Source organism: Bos indicus x Bos taurus, chromosome 10 (genome assembly GCF_003369695.1).
Source record: "Bos indicus x Bos taurus breed Angus x Brahman F1 hybrid chromosome 10, Bos_hybrid_MaternalHap_v2.0, whole genome shotgun sequence".
Taxonomy (NCBI): domain Eukaryota; kingdom Metazoa; phylum Chordata; class Mammalia; order Artiodactyla; family Bovidae; genus Bos; species Bos indicus x Bos taurus.
Window position 1 is genome coordinate 27,982,463 of NC_040085.1, and position 20,181 is coordinate 28,002,643.

At 39.8% G+C, this 20,181-nt stretch overlaps 1 protein-coding gene and 1 non-coding gene across 2 annotated transcripts in view; one reads left to right on the forward strand and one right to left on the reverse strand.

The window, feature by feature from the left end:
• Nucleotides 1-3,807: 3,807 nt before the first annotated feature.
• Nucleotides 3,808-3,914, reverse strand: LOC113900570. The gene has a single exon (XR_003513201.1). It is a non-coding gene; the product is annotated as a U6 spliceosomal RNA (small nuclear RNA).
• A 9,137-nt stretch (nt 3,915-13,051) lies between these two features.
• The window catches only part of FAM98B (family with sequence similarity 98 member B), a 33,321-nt gene continuing 26,191 nt past the window's right edge, over nt 13,052-20,181 (forward strand). Inside the window, exon 1 of the mRNA XM_027553493.1 lies at nt 13,052-13,163. Coding sequence (XP_027409294.1) covers nt 13,093-13,163 — 71 coding nt within the window. The 5' untranslated portion in view covers nt 13,052-13,092. The remainder of the gene's footprint in view (nt 13,164-20,181) is intronic.

Sequence of the window (20,181 nt, forward strand, 5' to 3'; positions counted from 1 at the left end):
ATTTCTTTGGAAGGACTGATACTAAAGCTGAAACTCCAGTACTTTGGCCACCTCATGCGAAGAGTTGACTCATTGGAAAAGATTCTGATGCTGGGAGGGATTGGGGGCAGGAGGAGAAGGGGACGACAGAGGATGAGATGGCTGAGTGGCATCACTGACTCGATGGACGTGAGTCTGAGTGAACTCCGGGAGTTGGTGATGGACAGGGAGGCCTGGCATGCTGCAATTCATGGGGTTGCAAAGAGTCGGACATGACTGAGCGACTGATCTGATCTGATCGTATGGTAGCTCCATTTTAGTTTTCTGAGGAGCCTCCGTAGTGGCTGCACCTATTTACATCGCTATCCACAGTGTAGGAGGGTTCCCTTTTCGCCACTCTCTCTCCAGCATTTGTTATTTGTAAAGTTTTTAATGATGGGCATTCTGACTGTTATGAAGTGGTCCTCATTGTAGTTTTGATTTGCAATTTTAAATAATTAGTGATGTTGAGCATCTTTTCATGTGCCTCTTGACCATCTGTATGTCTTCTTTGGAGAAATGTCTATTGGTCTTCTGCCCATTTTTTGATTAGGCTGTTTTTTTTTTGTCGTATAAAAAATATTTTCTCCTATTCTGTAGACTGTCTTTTTGTTTTGTTTATGGTTTCCTTTGCTGTGCAAAAGCTTGTAAATTTGATTAGGTCCGATTAGTTTATTTATTTATTTTTTATTCCAGCCTTGGGAGACTGACCTAAGAAACCATTGATACGATTTATCTTAGAGAATATTTTGCCTATGCTCTCTTCTAAACTTTTATGGTGTCATGTCTTATGTTTAACTCTTTAAGCGGTTTTGAGTTTATTTTTATGTATGGTGTGAGGGTATGTTCTAACCTCATCGATTACATGCAGCTATCCAACTTTCCCAGAACCTCTTGCTGAAGAGCCTTTTTCCCATTTTATATTCTTGCTTCCTTTGTCAAAGATTAACTTATTGTAGATGTGTGGGGTTATTTAAAGGGCTCTTTGTCTTCATGCTATTATCGCACTCTATTGTCTGAAATTTGGGAGAGTTATGTTTTTTCCCTCAGCATTGCTTTGGCAATTCTGGATCTTTTAGGGTTCCATGTAAAATTTTGGATTATTTGCTCTAGTTCTGTGAAAAAGGTTATGGGTAATCAATAGGGATTGCATTAAATCTGTTGATTGCTTTGCGTAGCATTGCCATTTTAACAATATGAATTATTCCAAGGGCATGAGGTATCTTTCCATTTCTTTGAATCCTCTTTAATTTCCTTTTTTAATGTTTTATAGTTCTCAGCATATATTTTTCACTGCTTTGGTCAGGTTTAATCCTAGGGGTCTTCTTATTTGCTAGCTTGTGACTTTATTTTTGCTTATGGCCGTGTCTGGTCCTCATCGCTGTGCGTGGGCTTTCTATGCACGGGCTTGTCATTGCAGTGGCTTCTCTTGTTGCGGAGCATGGGCTCTAGGGTTCCCAGGCTTCAGTAGTTGTGGTGTGTGGGCTCCATAGTTGCTACTCGAGGACTTTAGAACATGGGCTCAGTAGCTGTGGCTTTGTTGCCCTGTGACACGTGGGGTCTTCCTGGACCAGAGGTCACGCCCATGTCCCCTGCATTGGCAGGTAGATTCTTAACCACTGGACCACCAGGGAAGTCCAAGATGACACTTAATTTTAAAAGAGAAAACTGAAGTGTAGTTTGTACAGCAGCAATGACAATGACCTGATAATGATGTGGAGCAAGGCCCTGTAGGCCTCCTGGACACGGAGGCCCTTTTGTCCCCCATTTCTTATAAGCAAGACTCCAGCCTCTAAGACCTTCTTGTGAATTCGATTCAAACAGTTGCTAATCAAGGGAGGAGTAGCCACAAAACTGCCAGAGGCAAGATTAAAGGGATCAGAGAAACTCAGAGACCCCCACCACCTAAAACCCTAGTGAAGTGAAGTCACTCAGTCGTGTCCGACTCTTTGCAACCCCATGGACTGTAGCCTACCAGGCTCCTCTGTCCATGGGATTTTCCAGGCCAGAGTACTGGAGTGGGTTGCCATTTCCTTCTCCAAAACCTAAAACCCTACACACACCCTAATCTTGTTAGCAAACCCACCCACCCTATTGAAATTTTGCAGAAGAAAGAAGAATGCAAGACTGTTACTTCTTTGATCCTTATGACATACCCCTGCCTAACTATATGTTAACTGTCGTTCAGTTGGACTCTTTGCAACCCCAAGGGCCACAGCACACCAGGCCTCCCTGTCCCTCACCATCTCTTGGGAGTTTGCCAAGTTCATGTCCATTGCATTGATGCCTTGTTGTGGAGAAGGGGCTTGCATAACTCAATGAAGCTCTGAGCCATGCTGTGCAGGGCCACCCAAGACAAACGGGTCATAGCAGAGAGTTCTGACAAAACCTGATCCTCTGGAGGAGGGAATGTCAAACCACCCCAGTACACTTGCCATAAGATCCTCATGACCTGTATAAAATGCCTGACTATATAGCCTCTCTCTATTCCAGGGATTGGAAGTGGGGGTTGCACAGTTCTTGAGTTGCTAGCTACTTTGTTCTTCCTTTTCCTGGCAAAGAAAAAAAGCCACTCTTTCCTTCTTCATAACTCTGTCACCGTATTTCTGTACATAGAGAGCCAAGATTTTGGCAGCAATGACATCTCCAGAGATTTTTGTCTGCATCTACTGGGGCAGAGAGGTTGGCGGCAGCAGTAGGTACAGGTGCCATTTTAAAAGGGGCTATTTGTTGACATTCCCCTTCTAATATTTCTTTAGTTGGCGTGCTGCTGCTGCTAGTGCTGCTAAGTCGCTTCAGTCGTGTCTGACTCTGTGCGACCCCATATATGGCAGCCTACCAGGCTCCCCCATCCCTGGGATTCTCCAGGCAAGAGTACTGGAGTGGGGTGCCATTGCCTTCTCCACCTTAGTTGGTGTAAAGAAATGCAACCAAAAAAAAAAAAGAAATGCAACCAATTTCTGAATGTTGCTGAATTAATTTATTAGATCTAGTAGTTTGTATGTGGAGTCCTTATGATTTTCTATATATAGTATCATGTCATCTGCCTATAGTGACAGTTTTACTTCTTCTCTTCCAATTTGGATACATTTTATTTCTTTTTTTAATTTTTTTTTTATTGAAGGATAATTGCTTTATAGAATTTTGTTGTTTTCTGTCAGACCTCAACATGAATCAGCCATAGGTATACATACACCCCCTCTCTTTTGAATCTCCCTCCCCAGCCCACCCCTCTAGGTTGATACAGAGCACCTATTTGAGTTTCCCGAAAGTGAAAGTGAGTGAAGTGAAGTCGCTCAGTCGTGTCTGACTCTCTGCGCCCCCATGGACTGTAGTCTACCACACTCCTCCGTTCATGGGATTTTCCAGGCAAGGGTACTGGAGTGGGTTGCCATTTCCTTCTCCAGAGCATCTTCCAGACCCAGGGATCGAACCCAGGTCTCCCATATTGAAGGCAGACACTTTACCATCTGAGCCACCAGGGAAGTTGAGACATACAGCAAATTCCCGTTGGCTATCTATTTTACATACAGTAATGTAAGTTTCCATGTTTCTCTCTCCATACATCTCATCCTCTCCTCCCCTCTCCCCATGGCCATAAGTCTGTTCTCTATGTTTGTTTCTCCATTGCTGCCCTGTAAATAAATTCTTGAGAACCATTTTTCTAGATTCCGTATATGTGCGTTAGAATACGATATTTATCTTTCTCTTTCTGACTCACTTCACTCTGTATAATAGGTTCTAAGTTCATCCACCTCATCAGAACTGACTCAAATGTGTTCCTTTTTAAAAAATATGGAACGCTTCATGAATTTGCATGTCATCCTTGCACAGGGGCCATGCTAATCTTCTCTGTATTGTTCCAATTTTAGTATATGTGCTGCCGAAGCAAGCACCATTTTATTTCTTTTTTATGTCTGATTGCCTTACTATTTTGAATAGAAGTGGTAATAGTGCACATCCTTTGTCCCAGATTTTAGTGGGAAGACTTTTAGCATTGAATATTATATTGGATGTGGGTTTGTCATAAATGGCTTTCATATGTTGAGATATATTCCTTCTATACCCACTTTGGTAGGAGTCTTTATCATGACTCGATGTCAAATTTTGTCGAATGCTTTTTCTGCATCTCCTAAGACAATCATGTGTTTTTGACTTTGGTTGCTGTGGTGTGTTACATTGACTGATTTGCCTATGTTGAGCCTTCCTCGTGAACTTGGGATGACTCTTACTTGGTCATGGTGTATGATTTTTTTTATGTGTTGTTGGATTTGGTTTACTAATGTTTTGTTGAGAGTTTTTGCATCTATATTCATCAAAAAAATAGGCCTACACTTTTTTTACTTGGCAATATCTTTGTCTGGTTTTGGTATCAGGGTGTTGGTGGCTTCATAGAATGTCTTTGGGAGTATTCTCTCTTCTCTAATCTTTTGGACGAGTTTGAGAAGGATCAGTATAGGTTCCTCTTTGTATGTTTGGTAAAATTCACCATGAAGCTATCTGGGTCCGGACTTCTGTTTGTAGGGAGTTTTTCTTTTAAGTTATAGGTTTCATTTTTAATTATTAGTCTATTCAAATTACCTATTTCTTCTTGTTTTAATTTTGGTGGTTTGTATGTTTTTAGAAAGTTGTCTATTTCTTCTATTTTATCAAATCTGTTGGCATGTTTTGGCATACTGTCAGTTGAGATTTATCCTTTTTCATATTTTATTTTATTTATTTGATTTCTGTTTCCTTCTTGCTGAGCCTGGCCAGAGGTTTGTCAATTTTGCTTACCCTTTCAAAGAGCCAGCTCTTAGTTTTATTGATTTTTGTTTTCTATTGTTTTTTAATTTCTATTTCTTTATCTCCTCCCTGATCTTTATTAATTTTTATTTCCTTTTTCTGACTTTAGTTTTGTTTGTTCTTTTTTCTAATTCTTTTAGGTTGTATGTTAAGTTTTTTATTTTTTCTTACTTTCTGAGGAAGGCCTATATTACTATGAACTCCTAAGCTTTAATTCTAAGAACTTTTTTTGATACATCCCATAGATTTTCTATGGTTGTGTTTTCATTGTCATTTGTCTCCAGGTATTTTTTGATTTCTTTTTGATGTCCTTGTTGACCCATTGGTCTTTTAGTAGCATTTTGTTTAGGACCTATGTAATTGGGTTTTTTTCTCATTTCTTTTCCTGTGATTGATTCCTAGTTTCATGCCATTGTGGCCAGAGAAAATGTTTGAAATAATTTCTATCCTCTTACATTTTTTGAGGTTAGTTTGGTGCCCTAGTATGGGGTCAATGGCACCCCACTCCAGTACTCTTGCCTGGAAAATCCCATGGATGGAGGAGCCTGGTAGGCTGCAGTCCATGGGGTCGCGAAGAGTTGGACATGACTAAGCGACTTCACTTTCACTTGTCACTTTCATGCAATGGAGAAGGAAATGGCAACCCACTCCAGTGTTCTTGCCTGGAGAATCCCAGGGACAGGGGAGCCTGGTGGGCTGCCATCTATGAGGTCACATAGAGTCGGACATGACTGAAGTGACTTAGCAGCAGCAGCATGGGGTCAATCCTAGGGAATATTCCATGTACACTTGAAAGAATGTGTATTATGGGCTTTTTTTTTCGGGGCAGGGGGTGTAGTATCCTGAAAATGTCAACTAAATCAAACTGTTCTATTGTATCATTTAGGATCTGTATTGCCATATTGATTTTCTTTCTAGAAGATCTATCCAGTGGTGTGTTAAAGTCTCCTGCTATATTCCCATCAGTTTCTCCCTTTGTGTATTTAATATTTATTTTATAAGTTTGCATTCTCCCATATTAGGTACATATATGTTGATGCCAAAGAAACTTTAAAAAAAATGTATTTTCTACTTAGTATACCTTTCACAATATCCAGTGATTATAGCTTCCACTTCACCAGGCAAATCATGAAAGCTTTAACAAAAATCTTGCAAACTTCCTGAAATTATAACTGTTCCTATCACCTTCAATCATCAGACAAGGCCAGTGGAACTAATAAAAAAACTGCACTCAAGCAGAAGAATTAATTACATGAGATTGAATGAATTGATAAATATGGTTATAATTTTTTATGATATGGTCTAAAATATTACTAATTTTTAATCATTTTTTTCCCAGATACAAGGAAAATTTTTTTTAAACTTAAAACAATTTAGTAAATTAAAACCTTGTAAGCAGAATTGAAACATTTTTCTTTTTCTCCCTGATTTCTCCAAAATTCAGAACTCTCAAACTAAGCCCTTTTCCTGAAGCTAAATGACTTGATATAAACTTCAGAGAACTTGCCACAGCTCATATTTAAACAGTCCTTATGAGCCACTTCAGAAAGTTTACTTGAACACCTGATGACATCATTAGCGGCATTTCAAACTGCAAAGGAAGCTTTCACTCTGACATCTAGAAATCTTAATTGACTGTCTCTTGGACCCAGAAACTGGTTTATAAGTTGCTCCAATTATGAACCTTTGTTTTTCTTTTATTTCCAGGAAAGTGCCTCTTGTTAAATACCTGACTGTTTGCACCATGGGCCTAGTTTTGGGAGCCCAGTTATTCATCACCTCCTACAGTGAGATGTAGTCCTTAGTTGTTCAGTCATGTCAGACTTTTTTACAACTCTCTGGACCACCAAGCTCCTCTGTCAGTGAGATTTTCCAGGCAAGAATACTGCAGTGTGGGAGTGTGTTGCCATTTCCTCCTCTAGAAAATGAGAGGTAACTATTTAACTAAACTGACCTATTCTCAGAACTAAAAACTGGTTCAGACAAATGGAGGGCTCTTCTAAACCATTGTTTCTTCACAGTTACCAGCTCAGCTTTTAATATGTCAAACTTTTAGAAATGTTTTAGAAGATGGCGCTATTGTGGACCTAAGTGAAAGTGAAAGTCGCTCAGTTCAGTTCAGTTGCTCAGTTGTGTCTGACTCTTTGTGACCCCATGAACTGCAGAACGCCAGGCCTCCCTGTCCATCGCCAACTCCCAGAGTCCACCCAAACCCATGTCCATCGAGTCAATGATGCCATCCAAACATCTCATCCTCTGTTGTCGCCTTCTCTTCCTGCCTTCAATCTTTCCCAGCATCAGGGTCTTTTCCAATGAGTCAGCTCTTTGCATCAGGTGGCCAAAGTATTGGAGTTTCAGCTTCATCAGTCCTTCCAATGAACATCCAGGACTGATTTCCTTTAGGATGGACTGGTTGGATCTCCTTGCACTCCAAGGGACTCTCAAGAGTCTTCTCCAACACCACAGTTCAAAAGCATCAATTCTTCGGTGCTCAGCCTTCTTCACAGTCCAACTCTCACATCCATACATGACCAATGGAAAAACCATAGCCTTGACTAGACGGACCTTTGTTGACAAAGTAATGTCTCTGCATTTTAATATGCTGTCTAGGTTGGTCATAACTTTCCTTCCAAGGAGTAAGCGTCTTTTAATTTCATGGCTGCAATCACCATCTGCAGTGATTTTGGAGCCCCAAAAAAGAAAGTCAGCCACTGTTTCCCATCCATTTGCCATGAAGTGATGGGACCGGATGCCATGATCTTTGTTTTCTGAATGTTGAGCTTTAAGCCAACTTTTTCACTCTCCTTTTTCACTTTCATCAAGAGGCTCTTTAGTTCTTTTTCACTTTCTGCCATAAGGGTGGTGTCATCTGCATATCTGAGGTTATTGATATTTCTCCCAGCCATCTTGATTCCAGCTTGTGCTTCTTTCAGCCCAGCGTTTCTCATGATGTACTCTGCATAGAAGTTAAATAAGCAGGGTGACAATATACAGCCTTGATGTACTCCTTTTCCTATTTGGAACCAGTCTGTTGTTCCATGTCCAGTTCTAACTGTTGCTTCCTGACCTGCATATAGGTTTCTCAAGAGGCAGGTCAGGTGGTCTGGTATTCCCATCTCTTTCAGAATTTTCCACAGTTTATTGTGATCCACACAGTCAAAGGCTTTGGCATAGTCGATAAAGCAGAAATAGATGTTTTTCTGGAACTCTCTTGCCTTTGTGATCAGCCAGCAGATGTTGGCAATTTGATCTCTGGTTCCTCTGCCTTTTCTAAAACCAGCTTGAACATCTGGAAGTTCATGGTTCATGTATTGTTGAAGCCTGGCTTGGAGAATTTTAAGCATCACTTTACTAGCATGTGAGAGTTGTGTCCAGCTCTTTGTGATCCCATAGATTGTCCATGGAATTTTCCAGGGCAGAATACTGGAGTGGGTAGCCTTTCCCTTCTCCAGGGGATCTTCCAAACCCAGGGATCAAACCCAGGTCTCTCCCACATTGTAGGTAGATTCTTTACCAGCTGAGCCACAAGGGAAGCCCATAAGTAGGCTACCCCAAAATATGCCTCAATGGCATATTGATTATTTTGAATTAAAATTTTTTAACAAACAGCCAATGCAAGAGGGCCACTCTCATCCTCCTTTCTGTCTCCCTGAAAGCAGGAAATAAATCTGCCACGTGAAAGGTACACCCCACATCTGGAAGTAGAAGGACACTCCTATTTCCAGAGATAGAAAATTCAGGCCAAGAAGCCTATATAAACAAATTATTATATCTTTAAATTACTTTCCCAAGCCCAAACTCTGTTAAATGTGATCAGTTGTAATTTTGGTTACTGTAACCAAGTTTCTTTATTGATTATTTTGTAACCAGATGTTTAACCATGCCTTTTAAGCCTTGTAATTTATGGACAGTTATATTGTATTCTGATGCTGTTGCAAAAGTGCTTCATCTTCAAAACAATTCATAGGAAGACTATAGAAGCAGTTACAATAGTTCTGCATAAAAAGGATGTTTATGCAAGGATTCCAGCCCATACGGACTTAACACAAGGAGCTGTTCTGCTCTTGGGGCCTGTAAAGCAGGTATCCAGAGGTTTTTACTCCCTGATAGGTCGGGTCAATGCCCCTGCTTAGCCTTGAAGCAGCTATAGGAGACACTGTCTGTCACCTCTCTGTTTCCCATACAATTATGGGAGTAAAATCTCTGAAGAGGGAACGAGACAAGGGAACAGGGTAGGGCAAAACCATTAAGAGAATGACACAACTATTGAGAATATGACAAAAACTGGTTAAAACCAATTAGGTCCAAGATGGCAGAAGAATCGCCTTCTGTAGACCTTGAGCCTCATCATACACTCACTGTAATATGTTAGCTAAATGACACACCACAGGCACCATGACAGTTCTGAGGCTGACCACGAAAGACCAAGAGGTGAGTGGTGGCCAAATTCCTGGAAATTTCCACCCCTTCCTTCAAATAGTTGGAATAATCCTCCCTCTTATCAGCCTATGAAATTACTCACTCCATAAAAACTAACCACCCTCCATACCTTGGGGCTCCTTGCTTTCTGAGGTGGCCCACACTTACAGAGTGTGGTGTCTCCTAGGGCCGCTCTCACCTTTTGAAAGAGACTTCGCTCTGTCTATGGAATGTGTCTCTCTCTAAATATGCCTGGTTTCCCACTTAGAGCAGCCTTGCCTGCCCACTGGTATCCTTCACAAGTGTCCTGTATTAATAAGTCTACTCTTTGTCTAGAACTTTGGCTCTCACAGAATTCCTTCTGTGTTGTAACACAAAAACCCTGAGCTTTATTAAGTCCTGAGACCAGGTGTGTGATTTCAGCTGAGATTGTGGGTTCAAGTCATCTGAAGTGTGACTGTGTTCAAGTCCCAAAATGAGGTGTGTGGTTTCAATTACATCCCCAAGGGATCATCTAACTTTGATGGTAATCAAAACAAAACCTGCTTGAGACCATATCCCTGAGATCTGTGTGCTCAAATGGGACCCCAGCCTGGAATGTACTCTTTTTGTCCCTCTTCCTTGCAATGCAAATTTCCTGGACCAAATCCATCCCAGCCCTGAGGAACTCAATGGATCTGGAGCAGGTTATTAGCTATTTTGGCAATGAAAGGACCTAACAAGAATAAAATGGATCATCAGTGCTTTCTAAAGGAAAGAATTCAATGATAACATATTTAAGATCAATTAAAAATTAAATGGGGTAACTGGGGTTTTGTCATCCAAAATGGAGCTTGATGACCATTGTGGATGTGTTTTCAGACATGTTCCTGCATTACTGAGAACTTGAATTTTCTGATCTGTGTCACAGTCAAGGATACCACCAGCCATTTTCAAAGCAGTATCTGCCAGCAGCTGCCAGCTGCAACCTTCTGGTCTCAAAATCTTTCCCTGAAACTGTGCAGCTATTTTGGATACCAACTAACCTTGCTTAACAAGCATTCTTCTTGCCAACTCCAATCCTACTTCCTGAAAAACGACTTCTATAACTTGGTGGTCTTTGCCTATATAAGCCTCCCCTTTTTTGTGGTAGTCAGGTGTGAACACAATTCAAGTGCTTCTTGCATCTGTGTCTCCCAGGCTATGGTCCTCTGCTTGGCTTGAATAAAATGCTCTTCCATTCCTTAAAATAGATCGTTTCTTGATTTTTGTGTTGACGATAGCATGAGGTAGAGGCCATGATTCGGATATCCCATTGGTCCAGCACCATGTATTGAAGAGGCCTGAACTACAGCGGTGGCTTTGTCACACTCAAGTGGCTGTGTAAGTGCAGCCATCTTTTCATGAGAGGAACTGGTCTATAAATTCTTTTTAATAATGTTCGTATTGATTTTTTTAAAGATAATGTTGTCCTCAGAAAAAGCATTGCAAAATACTCCATGTTTTTCTAGTCTCTGGAAAAATTTATATAAGATTGGTGTTATTTCTTTTTTAAGTATTTGGAAAAATCAGGAAAACGCTTTGGGCTTGGAGCATTTTTTGTTGGTGGTTTTTAATTTGTCATTCTTTAACAGATATAAACTATTCATTTAAAAAAATTCCCTTGTATCATTTTTGTTAAACAGTGTTTCTCAAGGAATTTATCAACTTTAAATTTTCAAATTTATTGGCATGAAATTATTCATAACATCCTTTAACTATCTCATAACTGATGATGAAGTACCTGTGTCCTCTTTTTCATTCCTAATAATGGTTGTTTGCTTCTTCTTTTGTATTTATTTATTTTTTCCTGATCAGCTTGGCTAAAGGTTTGTCAATACCTTTAGTCTGCAAAAAGACTCAAATTTATCTTCATTTCTTTATTGTATTTTCTCTCACTTCTGTTTCTTTGGATATAATTGTTTTGCTTTTCACCTTGCAATTGATGCTTAGATAATTAATTTTCAATCTTTTGAAATTGAAAAATCTTCTAATATGTGCATTTAACGTTATATATTTTCTTTTAAGTATGGGTCTATCTGCATCCTTCACATGGTATTTTTATGGTTATTCAGTTCAAAAATATTTTCTCATATCCATTTTTTTCTAGTTTAATTCCTAGTTTAATCTGATTATTCAGAAGTAGTGCATTGCTTAAATTCTGAGCATTAAATGTTGGGGATTTTTAAAAATTTTCTTTTTTTATTGATTCACTGTTTAATTCTAATGTAAGAGAACATACTTTTTATGATTTCGGTCTTTTATTAAAAAAAAGTATTTATGACTGCATCTGGTCTCGATTGACTTCCCTAGTGGCTCAGCAGTAAAGAATCCTCCTGTGATGCAGGAGATGTGAGTTCGATTCTTGGGTCAGGAAGATCACCTGCAGAAGGAAATGGCAGCCCACTCCAGTATTCTTGCCTGGAAAATTCCATGGACAGAGGAGCCTGGTGGGCTACAGTCCATAGGGTTGCAAAGAGTCGGATGCTACTGAGCACGCATGGTGGTCTTGGTTGTGGCACAAGGTCTCTCTCTAGGTGCCAAGGCTCAGTAGTTGTGTGGACTTAGTTACTGGGTGGCATGTGGGATCTTAGTTCCTGACCAGGGATCAAACTGCTTCCCCTGCATTGGAAGGCAGATTCTTAACCACTAACCTGCAAATAATTTTATACTTAAACCTGGGTATATGGTAGAGGAGTCATTATTTTTTATAATTTATTTTTAATTGAAGGGTAATTATAATACTGTGTTGGTTTCTGCCATACATCAACATGGATCAACCATAGGTACACATATATCCCCTCCCTATTGAGCCTTCCTTCCACCTTCCACCCCATCCCACCCCTTCAGGTTGTCACAGAGGAAGAGTCATTATTATGGGTAAACTTCTCTCTGGGTTTTACAAATTTATTGGCAAGCTCTTTATTAGTAACAATGATTAGGTAGGTGAGAACATAACTGACTTCAGTGGACTAGGGCCAAGGATGTTATACCATTCTGTAAGGCTTGGGATAGTCCTTTAAAAGGATAAATTGTTGTGTGTTTATTTGGATATTTATTTGGGAGATACAGCTGTTAATGATTTTATGCTCTATGCTGACTCTCTCTTATGAGCCTTAAAATATTTTTGTATCCTTTAGATAGACACTGAATTCTCCATAAATAGTATACAGAGGGAATACTGTTTGTTTTTTAGTTGTGACCTATGGGCTCTAGTTCCCTGACCAGGGATTGAAGCCGGGCTCCCTGCATTAAGGGCAGGGAGTCTTAGTCACTGGACCACCAGGGAAGTCTCACACTCACCTATATTTTTTCAGCTGTGCAACACATAGTCTGCATGTGTTGAAGAGGATTCTACAGATAGATGCAAGTATCTGATCATTTCTTTGATCTATGTTACATAATGAAACAACATTTTGTCATATATCTCCTTGTCTTTATTTCTTCTTTAAGTTGGAGCTTTATTGTGTATTTGAGTTAAAAATTATTTGTGTAGGCACATGATATTCCGTACAATTTTAGCTCAAGGTAATATTTTATTTCAGAATTTTTTATAAAAAGAGGGCAGGAATCTGATCCGTCAAAAACAACTTGGGTAGAATAACGATGTTTGATAAGACACAACTCAAGCCTTTTTATTACTACTATTTGTTGTTGATATCATTTTAAAAAGCTATTATAGTATGTGTATATAAAGTCGTTTTAGGCAGAACAGCCAACTGTCTGCAGGTCAGGAACGTTTGTATACCCTTCCTAGGCAGTTCAGGTTGAGATCCGGCCGGAACCTTGGGACCGCGGCACCGGTTTCCGGCGGGCTCCTTAGAGTGTGGAACAGCCTCGGGCCGAAGGACCATGAGAGGGCCGGATCCGGGTCCCGAACCTACGATGGAGGGGGACGTGCTGGACACACTAGAGGCGCTGGGGTGAGTAGTCCTGGGATCGCCTTTCCCTGGAAAACGTAAGCTGTCTCTCCCCGTGGACGCCGCAGTCTCCCCTATGTGGGCCTCCCGATGGGCTCCTGAGGCTTTGTGCAGGCCTCCTTCCCTGCCTCACTGCCTCCGGCGCCGACGGAGTTAAGAGGGAGGCGGGAGAGAAATCCGTTTGGGGGGTGGAGCAGGCCTGAAAAGCTAGGGCGCGTGGCCCCCTTTCCCGAACTCCTTGTTTCGAAACTCAGCAACGGGGACCCACGGCGAAGGCGCGGAGGGGCCTGGCTGGCAGCATCCCTGTGGGAGAAAGTGTCGCTGCCCCGCGGGGGGTATTTTTGAGAGGCTCTGGAAGTCTAGAGTGCAGCTGTTGTCTCCTGCCTCGTACAACAAGTGGCTTAATTAGGGCCCCGGGGCAAATCACTCCTGCTTCCTTGACCAGAGAAGGAGTTTTAATTCAGTGTGAATCCATCCATCCAACCGTTTCTTCCATTCATTAACAACATATTAATTAATTTGATGTTAACCTGTAGTCACTAATGTGTATTTTACGTGCTGGGCCAAGGAAAAAGAGTTTTCTGAAACTCCTAGTAGCTTAACTAGTCGTGGAGTGTATAGTCTACTGGTGTTTGCAATTCAGAGTGGTGAGTGCTGTGAAAGCTCCTGGAATGATGTTAATACTTAAAGGCATGGGAATAAATGCATGCAAGATAGATTCTTCCTCGGCCATAATCCTGTTTTTCTTCACAGCCTTTATCCCTATTCCAGATTATCTTTTCCTGCACATTTGTTATTGTCTCTTGAACATCCACCCTCTCCACCCGCTAATACACAAAAATCAGCTCCAGGAGAACAGGTGCTTTACCTGTTTTGTTCCTCAGACCATCTTACAGTCAGGTCTGGTTCAATAAATAGTGGTTGAATGGATGGGTGAATGAATGAAGAAAGGTTCAAAGCACAGAGTGCACAGAGGTAGGCATAGGGCCAGGCAGTTGAGAGTCAAAAAAGGGAACTTGAAGTAGGCTGATACTGCTGGAGGGCAGAGAGCAAGGACCAGTGTTGAAGACTGGATTGATGAGATTTAGATGAGGAACAGGGCTTGCAGCACCTTTTAGGCCATGTTGTGGATTTTGTTCTTTGTCATAACAGAAGTGCAACATGATTAATAAACTTAAAAAGGGGAGTGTTTAGATGTCTAGTTTAAAAAGTTCTGTCAGCATGGTAGAGAATAGATTGGAGAATTTTTAGTAGTCTAGTCAAGAAGTGATGGTTACTTAGTGGCAGTAGATATAGAAAGAAGTACATTACTGGTCTTGGGCTCCCCAGGTGGCACCGTGGTAAAGAATCTGCCTGAATGCTGGAAACACAGGTTTGATCCCTGGGTCAGGAAAAAGTAGGAAATGGCAACGCATTCCAGTATTCTTGCCTGGAAAGTTTCATGGACAGAGGAGCCAGACAGGCTACAATCCATGGGGTCTCAAAGAGTCTGCACGCCTGTACACATTACTGGTCTTAGTGATTAATTGGATTAGATACTAGAGCTGAAGGAGATGATGATATTGATGATTCACTGATAAGTATTTATTGAGCAATAAAATAAAATGATACACTTTGGAATCTCAGTTGGACAAGGAAGAAAGTGAAGACAGCCAGGAGCTAGTAAATACAGAGAATACAGAGGAACCATAGAAACAGAAGTAGAGATGGTATCAAGTGTGGTCAAAAGAGCAAGTTGGAAGGTAGAATAAGTAGGCTGTGGTCAGGGAGTGACTTGTTCAGATTAGTGATTTTGGATGTGATTTAGTTCCAAGTGATTATGTGCAGTGGCAAAGGTTGGAAAAGAGGCTGAGAACTCAGGGTATTGGAAAGGATGTACATATGGATTTTGAAGAAACTCAGTATCACTGAAAAACAATAGGAATGGAGAGGAAACTGAGCACAGGGAATGTTGACGAGTGTCCAAGAGATTGATCAATGAAAACCGTGAGAGAAGAGTGTGGCACGTCTGATGGGCCTGAGCCCAGTGGAGAGAGCAGGAGATATGAGAAAATGGAGTCAATCAGAAAACAGGCAGAAGATCTAAGTAGACATTTCTCCAGAGAAGACATACACATGACCAAAAAGTACGTGAAAAAATGCTCAATGTTGTTAATTATTGGAGAAATGTAAAAGCTACAATGAAGTGTCACCTCACACTGGTCAGAATGGCCATCTTCAAAAAGTCTACAAGTAATAAATGCTGGGGAGGATGTGGAGAAAAGGGAACCCTCATACACTGTTGGTGGAAATGTAAATTGTTAAAGCCATTATGGAGAACAGTATGGAGGTTCCTTAAAAAATAGAACTTCCATATGATCCTGCATTCCCACTCCTGGGCACACATCTGGAGAAAACCATAATTTGAAAAGATATGTGAATTGCAGTGTTCATTGCAGCACTATTTATGATAGCCACGATAGGGAAGCAACCTAAATGTACATTGACAGAGGAAAGGGATAAAGATGTGGTGTATTTATACAGTGGAATATTACTCTGTATATTCTCTCTGTATATATACTCTGTATATAAAAGAGTGAAATAATGCCATTTACACAACATGGATGAACCTAGAAATTAAGTGAAATAAGCCAGTCAATGATAAATATCATACAGTATTGCTTATATGTGCAATCATATAAGTGATACAAAAATGAACTTACATACAAAACAGACCCACAGGATATAGAAAACAAACGTATGGTTGCCAAAGGGGAAAGATGTTGGGGGTAGGGATAAATTAGGAATTATATCTATAAACTAAACAGGGACCTACTGTATGGCACAGGGAACTATACTCAATATTTTATAAAAATCTATATGGGAAAAGAATCTGAATAGAAAGATATGTTTGTACATATAGCTGAATCACTTTGTTGTACGTCTAAAACTAACACAACATTGTAAAACAACTTTTCAATTTAAAAAAAGATGATAGGGAGCAGTGAGTGATATGGATGCTGTATTGGGAAGCAAGGAGCACAAAAACCCCACTGTTTGACGTTTGGGCACTTACGAGAGAAATACCCAAAGCTCGGAGTAGTGGTTATAAATCTTTCTGAGAAGACATTGACAGAATAGGAGAGTTGTTCTTTATGGATGGAACATAGCAGAAGAGTTTGGAAAATAGGAAGAAGTGGAGAGCTGAATCAGAGACAAGCCAGGAGGGTGAGTAAATGACGAGGGGAAAAAGGGGTCTCGTATTTTATATGTTGGCTTATGAAAATAGAAAAAAAAGTAATTTAGACCTTGACTCTGTCCTTTTGAAGATCTGCCAGTGGCCCTATTGGACTGAATTTGGTTCACCCAGCTTTAAGTAGTGTCAGATCAGCAACTATGGTTCCACTGTGTATGGCCCTGGCGGAGTCTAGGCATAGGGGAGTTGTCTCCAGTGTTTGGAATTAGAGTGGTACTTTCCTAATTGAACAATTGATAGAACAAACTGGGCATGATAATACGTCTCTTATAGGATATTATTATAATTAAATGTGTTAATATACATACAGCATGTAGCACTGGCCTAAGATTAGTTTATAAATGTTAGTTGCTATTATGAGTATGATAGTTATTAACTATTCATGTTAAATGCATTTATTTTTCTTTTTTACTTTTGCCTGTTTTAATGAGCTGAGGCATTAAGGATTGTGTATTCAAGATTTAGTATTTTGGGTGATTTAGTAAATTTTTGTTGAATTTTACAATTGGCATTTCAGTAAAAGTAACATCACCAATAATTAGTTAATTTTTTTTGAGAGCTCATGATTGTTGCTTTATTGCAGAAATGAAAGCAAGTAGGGAGAAACAAGATGTTTACTATGAAATCTGAATGAGAGGCTCTGTAAGTCATGGTAGAAAGGTAACACCAGGGGAACCCGTCTTGGTTAGAGGAACAGAGAGGTGGTCTAGTGCTAGCCGACTGCACTGCCTGGCCAGGTGATTCACTTTGTTTCCCTATTAGTGTGGACAGAAGTTCGAGTTCACATGGAGCATTTTGGGTCAAATCTGGTTTTAAAACAATGTCATCACTTATCTTCTGATATTACCTTCTGTAGTATAGTGTTAGTTGCTCAGTTGTGTCTGACTTTGTGATCCCACGGATTGTAGCCCGCCAGGCTCCTCTGTCCATGGGGATCCTACAGGCAAGAATATTGAAGTGAGTTGCCATTTCCTTCTCCAGAGGATCTTTCCAACCCAGGGAGTGAACCCACGTCTCTTGTTCTGCTTCCTTGGCAGGCAGGTTCTTTACTACTAGAGCCACCTGGGAAGCCAGAATTAAGATAACATTAACTAAAAGCATTACTGTAAGGAGTGGATGATTGTAATATTCTTCTGGCCTGCTGCATAAGGCAGGTATCCTAACTTCATTAAGCCCTAATTTCTTATCTGCAAAATGGGGACTTGAAAAAACCCTTCCTAAGATATGACCAGAGAATTCAGAGAAAAAGAAATGCAAATGGCCTTTAAACGTATGAAAAGAGTACAGTCTTGCCATAAGAGAAATGTAAATTAAAACTATATTGAGATAACCATATGGTCAACTATCCAAATGTTTGGCAACTTGGGTGAGTTATGGGTAATGGATATTCTTGTATTTTAATTGTATAATCTTTGTATAGGAAAACTTTATAGTATCCAGCAAAGTTACATACCCATTTACCCTTTGATCCAACAATTGCACCTCTAGGAATCTATCCCAGATACACAGTGACAAAAATTTGCCCGATTTTTTTTTCTTTGCCTGATTTTTGATAATAGCAGAGCACTACAAAAAAACAAACTATCCTTCAGTGGGGGGATAGCAAATAAAATATGGTACATCCAGACAGTGGAGTACTATACAACCATAAATATGATTGAAGAGTATCTCTGATTTCTAATATATATATAGATATATGTGTGCATGTATATATGTTAAAAAAAGGAATCAAGCAGATAGTAGGCTGCCTTATATCTAAACAAATACATATTTGTGTGGGTGCATGCATGTATGGACTCCCAGGTGGCACAGTGGTAAAGAATCCACCTGCCAGTGCAGGAGCTGCAGGAGATGTGGGTTTGATCCCTGAGTCAGGAAAATCCCCTGGAGAAGGAAATGGTCACCTTCTTCAGTATTCTTGTCTGGAAATCCCATGGACAGAAGAGCCTGGTGGGCTACAGCCCATGGGGTAGCAAAGAGTCAGATGCAACTGAGTGACTAAGCACTCAGTGTGTGTGTGTGTATATATATACATATTTTAAAACATGGTTTGACACCCCAAATTAATACATGTGATTTCCTGTGAGGAAGGGAGGAAACAGAGCAGAGGGAAGAGCATTAAGTTTACAAGCAGGATTTGTCTGAACACACCATGTGTAGTTTTCGACATTGAAGCCATATAAACATTTTACATAATGATAAAGCAAACCTAGGATGAAATCAAAACATAAGACAAATTTCTTTTAAAAAAAGCAAAATGGAAAAAAATCTGTCAATATATTGTGTAGGATTTAATCACATGGAAAGAAATTGTTTTTCTATACACTGAAGAATTCTGTGGTGTTGGAGAAGACTCTGGAGAGTCCCTTGGACTGCAAGGAGATCCAACCAGTCCATCCTAAAGGAGATCAGTCCTGGGTGTTCATTGGAAGGACTGATGGTGAAGCTGAAACTCCAATACTTTGGCCACCTGATGCGAAGAGCTGACTCATTTGAAAAGACCCTGATGCTGGGAAAGATGGAGGGCAGGAGGAGAAGGGGACGAGAGAGGATGAGATGGTTGGGTGGCATCACTGACTCGATGGACATGAGTTTGGGTAAACTCCGGGAGTTGGTGATGGACAAGGAGGCCTGGAGTGCTCTGGTTCATGGGGTCGCAAAGAGTAAGACACGACTGAGCGACTGAACTGAACTGGAATGGATTCTAGAAATAAAAATATAAATTGTTTTCAGTAATTTTATTAGTAATAATGCTGTTTTTTTCTATTCTGAAACTATGTAATTTATATTTATTTTTACATTTGTTGTTGTTTAGTCACTGAGTTGTGTCCGACTCTTTGCAACCCTCATGAACTGTAGTCCACCAGCTCCTTTGTCCGTAGCATTTTTCAGGCAACAATGCTGGAGTGAATTGCTATACTAAGATTCTATAAATGTCATAAGAAACCAGAATTTTCATTGTAAGAGAAAAATAGATTAAAATGTAAAGCAAAATAAGTAAAAACCCTGTAATTCTAAATCTGAATTGAAAATAGCAGTGTGAACTCCTGATGTAATTTCTCTTAAAAAGGTACAGTTGCTGTGACTAACCTTTACTTCCAGATTATGTACTCTAAGTAAATACCATTGAAGAGAATCAGGGCTTCTTGGAGAAATGGCTGGTTGCAGGTAAAAGGCAAGAACATATTATCATAGAAATCAAGAAAAATATTCAAAGAATTCTGGGAACTAGTCAGAGAACTCATTGACTAACATGAACGGGCTCCCACTAATCAGAGATAGGACAATTTGATTATCAAATGAGAAATAACTGCAGTGGGTTAAAACCCAGCAAATGTGCTAAAACTTAAAAAGTTTGTAACATGGGAAAAAAAGCTCAGGTACACTAAGAACAATAAAAGAAAACTGATATCAAACTCAATGAAGATAATATGTAAAAGTGCTTTGAAAATTTAAGGTTCTATTCAAATACACTTTGTAGCAATGTTTAAAAGTATAAACTTATAAAAAATGGTTAAGAGTAAAATAATCTCATACGTCCTCTTTGGCTTTAAGTTTTTAAATTTAAAATTTGCATCCGTTCTCCTTTAATGGTTACTTTTTTCTTATTCCTGTAACTAATATAGTTATTACTCTGTTTGACTTTGTTATATGTAATATTTATCTTAAAATAGGTTGATAATTTTACTAAAAAACTTTAAAACAAAAAAATCAAATGTTAATTATGTAGAGCAGAAACAAGCAAACTATTTTTATAACAAACCAGATAGTAAAACTTTTAGGTTT